We start from the raw sequence: 12,600 nt of genomic DNA, 5'->3' as shown, positions 1-12,600 counted from the left end.
ACACTGAGAGTAATGGAGAACTAGCTTTCAGAATGTTACTAAACTGACGGCTTATAAGAGCAAACCCAATTGATAGCTTCATTAAGCAAAAACTGTATTTAAGTCGATAACAGGTAGTAAAAACCAGAACAGAGTTTCTAAACAAAACTGAGTACAATCTTAGCATGCAATCTTCAGACTAAATGATCAGAACCGAAAACAAAGTAAAACTTAAGCCTTGTCGCTCTTGGAAGCAGCAGAAGCAGCTTGACCACGAAGACGACCAGTCCTGCGAGCAGCAATGAGACCAACTTTTTGACCGGGTGGGGCATCCCTACGGACAGTACTGGCATGACCAATGTGTTGATGGTTACCACCACCATGAGGATGCTCAACTGGATTCATGGCAACACCTCTAACCTTGGGCCAGCAGTTTCTCTTCACTCTGAACTTGTGGTAAGCATTTCCAGCCTTTAGGAGGGGCTTCTCAGTACGACCACCACCGGCAATTTGCCCAATCATAGCACGGCAACCACTTGGAACTACCTTCTTGGCACCTGATGGAAGCTTGACCCTACAATTGGCAATAACAATTAGAAATGCTGTCATGTTGAGAACCTCAAAACTTCCAATTTCAACAACTGTAGAAACAATCGTGACAGCAAGTGATAATTAGAAATACTGTCAAATTAAGGACCTCCAGATTTTCCCATTTCAATAAATGAAGAAACAATCGTGACAGCAAGTGATGAAGCATATACTACTCTTTTCATGTAACTAGATTTTTTAAAGCTGATTAGAATGCACCAAATGCTGAGAAAGAAAAAGGTTTGGGACGGACCGAGTGATAAACAAGCATTAGTTTACCAAAGATCAGCAGGACAGTTATCGAAAACCAAAGAAAGTTTAAATACTACGAGAAAGATAACTGTTACCAATAGTTTTCGCATAAATTCACAAAGATCCCGTGTTCTGAAACTGTTAAACTAATCACACGAAGCTACAACATGAACTAATCCTCCCAACAATTTTCTTTGGCTAATTAACAAACCTGATTAAAGCGAAACACAGCCTCCCCAATCCAAATCAAAATTATTCCAACAATATATACTCCCTCCGTTATGAGGAGCATTTTAATCTATCATAAAACCGTCTCGCATAAGAATCTAAAGAGAAAACAGCAACCCAAGTTATCTATCATAAGACCGTCTCAAATAAGAAACTATACCGCAACAATTCAGACAATAAACACCATTATCCATTACACAAAAATTCTCCAAATCTCAATTATAAACAAAACTACGGCGAAGCGCTTCATTTTCAACCTCGATTAAAAAGCACAAATTAAATTACTCAAATCATCAATTCTAATTATAACTCATTCATTTTCACATTTCTTAAACGCAAGGAAATTATCAAGACGGATAAAGTAACATAAAATAAAATAGGCAAACAAATAACCAAGACAGAGACGGAAATCTGGAAAGAAACATACCTAGAGGTATCATTATCAGGATTATGAGAAATAACAATAGCATAATCACCAGAAGCTCTAGCAAAAACACCACGATCACCAACATGATGTTCAACATTACAAACAACAGCACCTTCAGGAATACTCCTCAAAGGCAACACATTTCCAACCATAAGATTAGCTTTCTTCCCACAATACAGAAACTGTCCAGTATACATCCCTTCAGCAGCAACGAACAGTTCCTTCTGATGCTTGTAACGGAAAGGGTGTCGGAAGGTGACCTTGGCTAGGGGGGCACCGCGTCCTGGGTCGTGGATGATGTCGGTGATGACACCTTTAAGGTAACCGTTACGTTCACCGAAGTCAAGGGTGCGGAGTTTGGCTGCTCCTTTGCGGTGGTGTGTGTGGGATTTGAAGATGGAGCCTGCTCCCTTACGTTGTGCGCGGATTACTCTTCCCATTTTTGGTGGAGTTTTGGGGTTTCGGCTGCGATTTGGGGGAGGGGGGAATGGGAAATGGAGAAATGAGGAGTGTTTGTGGGTTTTATATGTAGGGTTTGTTAGGGTTTGGAATTTGGTTATGGGCTTTGTTGGTTGTGTTTGTGAGAGGTGTTAGGGTTGGCCCAAGGTATTAGTTAAAGTTGGTAAATGAGTTAATCAGATCGAGTTTGGTCGGGTTTAATTTGGTTTGGGTTAGTCGGGTCATTTATAGGCTTGTTATTATATCAGCTTAGTTAAGGATAACGGTAAGTTTCCACCAATAAACGTTTGGGTCGGGTCAACTTGGATACAAATCAAGCTCGGGTCCTCAATTCTCAGGTGTCGAGTCATGTACAGGCCGCGTTATTCAAGTCGGGTCATTTAGGCTGGGTCAATTTTATCATGTCTATGTTTAAGAGTAGTTTTTGAGTTAGGTTATTTCTAAGTTGGGTTATTTGTGAGTTGTGTTATTCGAGATGTTCGAGGGTCATAATTTGAAAGGTTTTTTTTCAAATTAATCATTTATGATCATAGTGGATAATATCTGACTTTATTGAGTCGAGTTATTTTTGGTTTAAGGTTTACTTTTGGTGGTATTATTTGGGCTAGATTAAATCAAGTTGATAGGAGTATTTAGGGGGTGTTTGTTTCAATTCATAAAGGTATGGGTATGGGTTTGGAATGAGCCAAGCCAATACTAGGTGTTTGTTTGGCAAAAATAAGGGTTTTATATGATACCTCAAACCCATGAACTATGGGTTTCTCATACCCAAGGAGGGAGATGGGTATGAGATTGATACTCATGGGTATCAAATAATAAAACCAAGAATCATGAAAAAAAAAAAAAAAAAAAAAAACTTATATGGAACATTTTAAATAATTTTTTTTTACATTTATTTGGTCAAATCTTTATTTTCATGATTTTTCAATATCAAAAATAATTATTTTTAATGACGTATTTTAGATTTTTTAAACTTTGGTGAAGTTCAACCTCATTCCACTCAAAGCTGAAACAAACACAAGGTAAGAGGAATCAAGTTTCAAACCATACCGTCCGGGCATGATTCCTGATTCCAAACTCATACCCACGCGCGAACCAAACGCCCCCTTAAAACAAACATGTATAATGTCTATGAATCAGACTTATTCATGATAACCTAGAGTACTAAATTTCGAAAAACCAAAATTAAGTGACATCCGAAATGAAATGGTTTCAACACATCAAACAGTAGCCTAATCTCGTGTGGCGGTCAATTTGATTTGAATGAGCTGAACACAAGTGACAGTTCATTGTTGGTTTCAACACATCAATAAGAAACTGATCTCGTGTGGCAGCCAATTTGGCTTGAATGAGCTCAATACGAGTGACAGTTCATTGTTGACCGGTTATAATGTTAGTTACGCCTCACGAGTCACGATTTACAGGTATCATCCATTATTTTGTACTCCGCAGTAACTTCAAATACTTTTCGGGAGAGAACTGGTGTAAATACTAATGAGAGAGATTATATCATCCACTGCAACACATCGTGATTCAAAGGCCGGCCAAGCGTCCAACGCTTTGTAATCTTTATCATAAGTCCGCAATGATAATGTTACAACAGGTCATGATCTTAAGTTCGAATCTGTTCCAACACTGAAGCTGCCATTAACGCTTCCAGCAGGCATGCACTGACCTTGATTGGCAAACAGTTTAGACTCAACCCCTCTTCATTTTTGGGCCAAACGGTGACAGTAAACGAAGATGCAGGTATATATTATAAGCTTTATTTATACAACATGCTGGTTTCAGCAAAGTTCTTTCTAACTTGTGATTACGACGACTTTGACTCCATCGACCCTCGAGAACATAAAGAGAGTACGTTCTTACTATTACAATAGAAGAGGATGAGCAACTACTGAACTTTAATTTACAGATTACAGAGATTCAAAATCTCCTTGTCGTCCTCGGAGTATTGGAAGTATCGGAAGCTATCACCTGGACATCCGCACTGGATTAGCTTACTGTGTGATTCTCTCCTCTTGAAGAAGTACATACGGATCAATATATTGCGGGGGAGCAATTGGGATATTGCTTCCGTCATGGACAAATGTTGGTCCAAAGTACTGCAGTAAAATAATTCGTTCAGAAATGTCAAAGAAGAGATATTTGCTGTCAGACAATTTGTTCATCTCAAATTACTTTCATATAAGCATTTCTAACATTACTACGATTAGCTTCCCATAAAGTGATCTTATCTACCTCCTCATTGACCAAAAATTGAGGAATTTGGAATACTGTTCAACTATCTCTACACTTATAGGTTTCGACATAGTATAATATCTTGGCTGAAGAGTTGATCTCGGAATCGCTCGTGCGACTCGTGCCTGTCTAATCTAGTCGACACACTATAGATGCAGGTGACTGATACCACTTCAAAATGTTGATGCAATTACCTTCAAAACCTTACAACTCAATGGCCTAACCTTAGTACTCCTACTTCGAGCATATGTGGTCACTAAGAATGACACAAGACAGTAAGACACCGTAATGCCATCCTATCACAAACCATAGGAAATACAAAACACGTAAAATGAAAGTACTACAGGGATGAATAAAGAACTGTTCACAGAGCAGAACAGGAATGTAACAACAACTTACAGTTGTTTTTCCAATGATCCCCCATCATATGTTCAGTAAACAAAAATTGTTAAACATAAAGATAGGCGAAATCTGAACATCGTAGAGGAAAGATCAGGATGTTTACCAGATAGAGAGCAGCGAAAACGCCAAACGTTATGAGAATCAGAGGCCAAAATGCCAGGAAGAATGTTCCGCCAAGTCTTAACAAAACTTTACCACGCGGAATCAACCCCTGTTCAACAAATACAAAAAAGGATGCAGAATTATATATTACCAGAATGACAAATACGATATGATGTATCTTTTGTTAAGAACCAGTAAAGTCATCAGTCACTTTAAAATGGAAACATGGTGCAAGGAAATGAGGTAACAACTAACAAGTCAAAAAAATAACCTAAAATACTAAAACTTACAATCTGAGGTAAATTATACCCTCAAAGAGTGGGATGACCCATCTGTGTTAGACTTTTGACAAAGGCAGAGTAAAATAGGAGGCAATAGAATTAATTTATAATACCCTAAACAGTAGGCAGCCAAAGTTCACAACTGCTGTGAATGTGTGCAAAAACAATCAGTGTAAGGACTGAGTCTTTCCGACACATACTATCAGATAAAAAGATAGAGCACCTTCAAGATCTTTGTAACTAAACTGTAGAAAACAGATCACAGTTCCACAGTTATAGAATATAGACATTAGCCATATCTACTAGATACACGCATCACACATATCATACAAGAACATTCCCATTCGTGCGGTAAAGAGCATTAGTTAAGGGAGTGGTAATTGAATTTGTGGCTTTTATCTATATGGAACGCCTCAGTGAAAGAATTTCCACTACAAAAACAGATGTTCCTTTATCACTCGTATAGGCAAAACCAGTATCGTCAGAATATCCTACCTTGATGCACAAAAATAACAGCACAATTAGTGCTGTTATACTTATATGTAAAAAGTAGAATATTCGACGACACATTAATTAGCAAGGGAATAAAAATATTAGTAGCACCTTATTACTTGAAATGATACGGCATATGAAGCACAGAAAACAAAGCAATAATTATGTGAGAAACGACAGCGACTTCCTTTAACTTACGCTAAATGACATCATTTCTTTCACAAACTCGTAACAAACAGATAACTGAACAACGTCACATAAAGAAAGCCGCCAATACTAAGAGAAACTCTTTTAACGACAGCGACTTCCTTTAACTTACGCTATATGACATCATTTTTTTCACAAAGTCGTAACAAACAGATAACTGTACAACGTCACGCAAAGAAAGCCGCCAAAACTAAGAGAAACTCTTTTTAGACATCTAGCTGCTTTCTGGTGAAACACTAGGCTGATTATATATTTGTGAAAAGGGGTGCAAGAACTCTATCCGAAGGATTTTTTTCTCATAAGCATTCAGTAAATAAATTTCAAAATTAGCAAATGCGTAGCCTGTCATAAATTCTCGGCTTAAATGCAAAAACAATAGAAACTTGCTCACAAGTTCATAATCTTAGAAGCATATAACTTCCAAAGCAATAGTTCCTCTTATTTATGCTATAACTATATATAGAACCTTCCCTTGAACACTGAGACAACAATTTTTATTTGTATAAAGGCAAATATATTATATGGTCTAATACAATCATTTGTGAATGTTACCAAACTAAGAATAAAATCTGTACCTTTTTATGGCATTGCCTCACTAGTTGCTTGACACAACGAGTTAAGAACCACTGATATGTTTTCATTAATATATATCTTATTTCGTGCATTGAAACCTGGAAGCTCTTGACGCTTAGTTCCACTTCTACTCAAGACTAAAAGGCACGCTCTATACAAGAGTAACAACAACAACATTACCCCAGTGCCTCAATGGCTCCCGCAAATTGCGGGGTAAGGGAGGGTCAGATGTACGCAGCCTTACCCTTGTGTTAGCAACACAAAGAGGCTGTTTCCGAATGACCCAAGATGAAAATTGCGTCGAGAACTGCATCGAAGGACCGCTACTTCACAAAAGAAATAAGCACATCCACTTTAGTGAGCCATTTTGATTTATTCCATTATAATCCATAACCAAAGAGTAAAGAGTCTTTGGCTCCATTGGAAATATGGAAGGTAACAAATCATTTTTTTTTAAAGAACAACAAACTAAGTTTGAAGATGCACAAGGTGAACCAAGGCGCTATAGGGCTGAGGTGACGAGATGCAAGGCGAAGGCGCATGCCTTTGGACGCAAAGCGCCCTATTTTTGGTAACAAACTATATTTTCCAAATAAAACTTTGGTTAACAATACCTTTTGTAGGAGTTTTCAAGTTGGCTAACATGTAAAAAAGTACTCTTAGAAATTATGGGGAAAAGAAATGGCATAATTGAAGATCTAACAGATAAAGATATGGAAAGTGCGTACTAGTGAGCCCGGAGGCGCTTTGGCTAGTGTCTCATCTAGGGCGCGAGTGCGTGATTTTTAAAACTAAGACAACAAACGACACTTACTAGGCTATGTGAAACTGAGAACAATTCCAAGAGAAACAACCAAAGACAAATTTTCTTGTGCAAAACTAAGGATCTCAACCCAGATACGACAATTCAGCATACGAGCAACAAGCTTTTAAAAATGAGTGAAAATGCAAAATAATTTGCAAACTATATGCAAGGCAGAGTAACACTCAATTATTTATATTCCAAAATTTTCACCATTCGTTTCTTATATTTTCCACTTTGTGGTTTAGAAGAAGGTCCAGTTAAAAAAAGAGTATTTGCCTATCACAATATCTGAAACCCTAGATGAATCAGCAGATATTACCATTAGATCTTGTAGTTTTGAATATTTATGACCTATTATCTTGAAATATCCCACAGCAGGCTTTAATAATTGATGCATTTAAATGTGCTTTGTTAAAATGTTCTCTTGGACCTCATACTAATACCAACCAATATCTTAATTCATCTTTTTTTGATACAGCATTCACTTTTACCGTGAACACTGGTCTGCGAAGAAATTCCAAACTGTCAGGCAGCCTCATCCGGAAGGCAACAATCTTTTTCCAATTATTGGGGATATTATGACTTCTGTAAATTCTATCTTTGTATATTTTTGATAAAGACTAATAGTAATACTGGGATATAAGAGGATTAAAAAAATCTTTTAGACATGCGCTTTTTTCGGGAGTTTATATGGTGTTCTGAATTTAAAGGAATCCCAAGATGTACAAAATATGGGTACATGCCAATTATCAGAAGATATAAATCAAAAAACAATACCCTAGTAACTATTCAATATCCACGCAACCTTAACTCCGCTAGATTGCTTAGAAGGGCATTACTTACTAGAGTCGTCTATCAGGTAGTCTGCAGACACATGCTTTGAGATCAAAAGATTGTCAGATGGACTCTAATTATACTGTAACTTTCTTTTGCTAGTTGTATCGTGTATCTCAAATTTAAAAAAAAAAAAAACATTAAATGAGAAAAACAGACAGACGCGTTGTTAGTATACTGTTGAACGCCTGTATAAGAAAAGATGGGAAAAAAACACAGTAGATCCTACGTTAACATATAGGTGCTACACTGCTACCCATTTCGAACTGCATAATGCAGAATTATCCACTGCATTGCTCCAATTTTCTTACAGCCGCAAACTCTAACAGGAACTTGATATAAATTCACAGAATCAAGAGTGCTCATATTACTTTGGCCGAAAATTGTAAGCCATTTTTTCTACATGGTCAGACCAGAGAAATACTTATAGGAGTTCTATTAATAAACCATGAGAATTGTACAAGAATTCATATTTCGATATGGTCAAATTTGTAATGAGATTCAATCAAGATCTTCATCAGTACCGTTTTGTTCTGTGAATATAGCACAACTTTATCCCAATGTCAATTTGAAATCATCAACAAGTGCTCAATAAGTTCTGCAACAAATTCTGGAAGAATGGTACTCCGTAGTTGGGTATACAGAAAGCACAAGAATCAATAAGGCAATGTAGGGTCCTATACTCCTATCGTATTATTTATATAATAAATCATATTTGGGCTCTCCAGCATGAATTTCAAGATATCAATTTAACACGCAGAAATACAAATAAGCCAAAGCATCAGGTTAGGCAAGGTCATTTGAGCAAAGAACAATATTAGTTATGTTAATAAACAAAAACATCAAAAAGTTAAATGTATGTCAACCTCAAGGCCTTCGCTGTTCAACGCCATCGATTGCTCCCTTTGATTAGTTAAACTTTTATCAAGACGACCCATTGCGATTGAATTCCTTTGTGAGAATGATCGATCACCTCCCTCTTCCATTATCTCGTTCCCAAATGTGCCGTTGTTTATCTCCTCAAGCAGTGATGCTGGTGAAATACCTCTTTTTCTAAGCTCCTTCATGAACAAAGACTCGGGTGGTTCACCATCTACAAGGAGTTAGACAGTTAGTGATGCTAGGCAAACATAGAATAAATACATTTTATATTATTTTATCTTCTCGCCCCATGAAAATTAAAAAAAAAAAACAGATAACATATTTTCATACATCCGAATAGTCGAAAGAGTTCAAAGTTACGCTGGATTGTGGAACAGTTTCGGAACTTAAAACCCAAGCCAAAATAAACAAAAAATGAGAATGGTTCCTCAAAACAATTGAGAACATATTAGCATGGAAAGAAAAGAGAGAGCAGAGTCAACTAGACTACAGAAGTAGTGATAACTGTTAAACGAAATATGGAACAACACAAAACTTAGTCTCAGCATTTTATATGTTACATTGACAATCAGGAAGTACATCATGCTCATGTGAGAAGGAAACCAGAAATTAATCAGACAGCCACTACGCTACACCCATGGAATATGCTTTAACTCCCAAGTAGAAACAGAAATAATGCACTAGTTCAGTACGACATTCCTTCAACAGGCATTATAAAATCTTGTACTCATATGTTACTATAGGTAACTCAATCTTTCTTTTTAGCAGGCAATTCTAGATTCAAGAAAGAAGGTCAAGAGGTCTCCTGTGAGCTATTATGAAATCTATTTTCATGGCATGGGACCTCAAGTCAATGTACTGTAATGTATAAGAATGTATTACAAGTTAACATACATCACTTCCTTCTATGACTATAGGATCGTAAAAAATATGGCTTATTTAGAGAGATTTGATATGCCTAAAAAAAGTCTCCTTAGCATCTATATGCACAATTTATCATCCTCATCGAGAAATGTTGGAGGACTTGGTTAATATTAAAATAGACATTGGATTTTCGAATGGTAGAAGTAATTTTTATTGTCAAAAAGGGTCTGAGGATGGATCATAGAATGAGCCCTATATGAACAGAAGGGGCTAGTGCTCAAGGTTTCACCAAACTGAGGCAGCAGAAAACATGAAGCACTTAAGAGTTAAGACGACGTTGTAGGAACAAAGATTGTGTGGAAAGGGAGTCAAAAACTGTCAAAGGTTGTTAGTTGGATTGAATGTAATCATAAAGATACACATAATGTGAATATAGTAAACAACCGTAAAGGAAGTTCATCAAGGTGAATCAGTCAAGGAAGTTGCCCATTTGAGGCAGATTAGCTTGTAAATGCAAGTATAAACAGAGGCCTTTTTCATCAAGGAGCCATCAGAAGCACTCAAACTCATGGGTTGACTAATTGTATACTTTGTGACACTTACATTAATATATTGGTCTTAAATGCATGTCGTATCATAAATCGCACTGTGAACTTATTTACGTGAATATGCATAACTCTCCTAAAAGCATACTCCATTAGACAGCAAAGTAGGATATTTATGTAGAGGCCAACTTGCAACTTGAGAGGAATGATCAAAACAGATACTGGATGTGGAGGCCGACTTGCAATTTAAGTAGTATACAGTATACAATCAAACAGAATCACCCCCTTCAGAAATGAATCATAAAATACCAACCATAAATGTAACAAAGCCTAGACTTCAGCCAGCAGAACGATAAAGAAAGTTAATAAACCTCACCTAATCAAACAATACCACAAGGTGTTTCACGTCATCCATTCCCGGAGCACGTCATACTGCAAACAATTACATTAATTTTTGCTAAATTACCTAGACATGTACTCATTCTTCATGCTTCTGCATTCATTGTTATTAAATGGTATGTCCACCCACATGCCAAATTTTCTAATCAATACCTAAATAATTCTATAAAGAATCTCATTCCAAAGTGAAATTAGGGGGTTGGCCCTACACAGCTCTTCTACTCCATGAAAAAAGCTCACAAGCCATTTTGATTTAGTCTTTAATATCCAAATACCAAACTAAATATTCTCTTTGTTCCCATCAATTATTTACCTTTGTTTTCTTTTTCTAGTATATCTTGTATAAATGACAAGGAGTATATCTTGTATAAGGACACCAAACTTTAACAATGAGCAATCTAAGATACTCCCTTCTCCCCGTCATTTGTTTACCTATTCTAGTTTAGGGCGTCTTATTCATTTGTTTACAAATGATCGGGACAGAGGGAGTACCTAAACTCTTCAAATAACTTAATCATGCAACAACAACAACAACATTCACTAGTGGTGAAGCAAATGAAGTCGAGTCAGATGTACGCAGCTATACCTTGCCTTAATAACACAAAGATATTGTTTCCATATGACATACAATCAAAATTAATTCGAGAATTGCATCAAAAGACGGCTACTTCACAATAAGTTAACCATGCAGAATGTTTTTTCTAAAACAAATAAACAATAAAAACTTACTGCTGTCACTGGGCCTATTTTCACCATCTTGTAATTTACAGCACACCTTATTACCATAACACGCCCTCCTCCTCCTACCACCATCATTAACACCAAAACCCCGGTGTCGCGACCGCAGCCGAAGAAACCCTTTCCCCTGAACTTCTGAATCCAATTCCACCACCCTCGACCCATGAAATGCAGAAAAAACAGCGGGCTTCATCATTTGCAAAGAACCCATTGTCATTCCCAGACAATAAATTCAATCAAAACACAAAAAGACAGGATCTTTATGATGGGTTTTTGAGTACAAATAATGGGTTTGATTCAATTTTTCCTTCAGATAGAAGAAAGTTGAGAAAGGTTATGGGAAGTGTTATGTTGCAGGTGAACAAAAGGAATAAGAAGGGGAATTATAGTTGGCAAGTTGGGAGGGAGTTTAATGACGAAAGATGATTGAGAAAAGTGGTGTATTTTAGTGAAAATGAGGCGAGTTTAGGATAGAGTGCGCATAAAATGGGGTGTACTCATGTAGTCATGTGAGATTTGGGTGTTTTTTGCGTGAAAATATGGCGATTTTAAGGAAGGTTTGAGTGAATTTGTGGCTAAGAGAGGATAGTGTCAAAGGTTGTGACGTGTGATTGTGTGCTTCTTTTGTCTATTTGAGAGGTATTGTGGCTTGCAGGATGGAGTTTTCTTTGGGAAGGTTTTGTGGTCATCCTTTGGTTTTCTTGTAGAGTTAGTTTGTTACGGGAGGGGGGAAGTGTAGTGTCATCCAAGGAGGCTTAGCTTGGAAGTAATAATGACGGGTTTGCTTGAATTGGGGGATTCGAACTAACAATCTGGTACGGATTGCTTACATCCTGTAGATGGAGGGTAGTGTTGTGGAAGCGTGCAGCTCAACTCTGGAAAAGAAAAGATGGATTTGATCGAAGATATGGAGATATCTAGTACTTCCTCATATTAGAATGTTTTGTCGGCAAATGTGCAAGGAGGCCAGCGCTCGCGACGACGACAAGTATCACAAGAAAACTCGGAAATTGGGATCTTGTGTGCACGATTTTCTTGAGCGGGGGAGTAAACCAACTTCCATATATCCCTTTCGGGGTTGCGAGTTTTTTTTTTTTTTGGGGGGGGGGGGGGTGTACCATCCGAATATGGGTTTGAGTTAGTGAGGGAGTGGGTGGAGGCGAGTTGGAGAGAGCTTGATGTGAGGAATTGTGTGTTGTTCATGGTGGTGTTGGGCAATTTCAGAAACTATGAATAAAGCTGTATTTGACGGAAACCACGTTAAGCCTAGGTTAGTTGTCAGGCAGATAGAAGGAGTGATAG

The 12,600-nt window shown here is 37.3% G+C and overlaps 2 protein-coding genes across 2 annotated transcripts; both read right to left on the bottom strand.

The window, feature by feature from the left end:
• Positions 1-51: 51 nt before the first annotated feature.
• Positions 52-2,044, bottom strand: LOC141611411 (large ribosomal subunit protein uL2). The gene is made up of 2 exons (XM_074429938.1): positions 1,475-2,044; positions 52-553 (listed from the first exon to the last, which is right to left on the bottom strand). The coding sequence occupies exons 1-2, from the start codon at positions 1,912-1,914 to the stop codon at positions 211-213; spliced, it is 783 nt and encodes a 260-aa protein (XP_074286039.1). The 5' UTR covers positions 1,915-2,044; the 3' UTR covers positions 52-210.
• Positions 2,045-3,661: 1,617 nt separating this feature from the next.
• On the bottom strand, positions 3,662-11,981 carry LOC141611413 (uncharacterized). The gene is made up of 4 exons (XM_074429940.1): positions 11,290-11,981; positions 8,737-8,963; positions 4,680-4,787; positions 3,662-4,038 (listed from the first exon to the last, which is right to left on the bottom strand). The coding sequence occupies exons 1-4, from the start codon at positions 11,513-11,515 to the stop codon at positions 3,934-3,936; spliced, it is 666 nt and encodes a 221-aa protein (XP_074286041.1). The 5' UTR covers positions 11,516-11,981; the 3' UTR covers positions 3,662-3,933.
• Between the last annotated feature and the right edge of the window lie 619 nt (positions 11,982-12,600).

Source organism: Silene latifolia, chromosome 11, assembly GCF_048544455.1.
Source record: "Silene latifolia isolate original U9 population chromosome 11, ASM4854445v1, whole genome shotgun sequence".
In the NCBI taxonomy this organism is placed as follows: Eukaryota; Viridiplantae; Streptophyta; class Magnoliopsida; order Caryophyllales; family Caryophyllaceae; genus Silene; species Silene latifolia.
The sequence above is the reverse complement of the archived record's forward strand: the minus strand, read 5'-3'. Positions and strand labels throughout refer to the sequence as shown.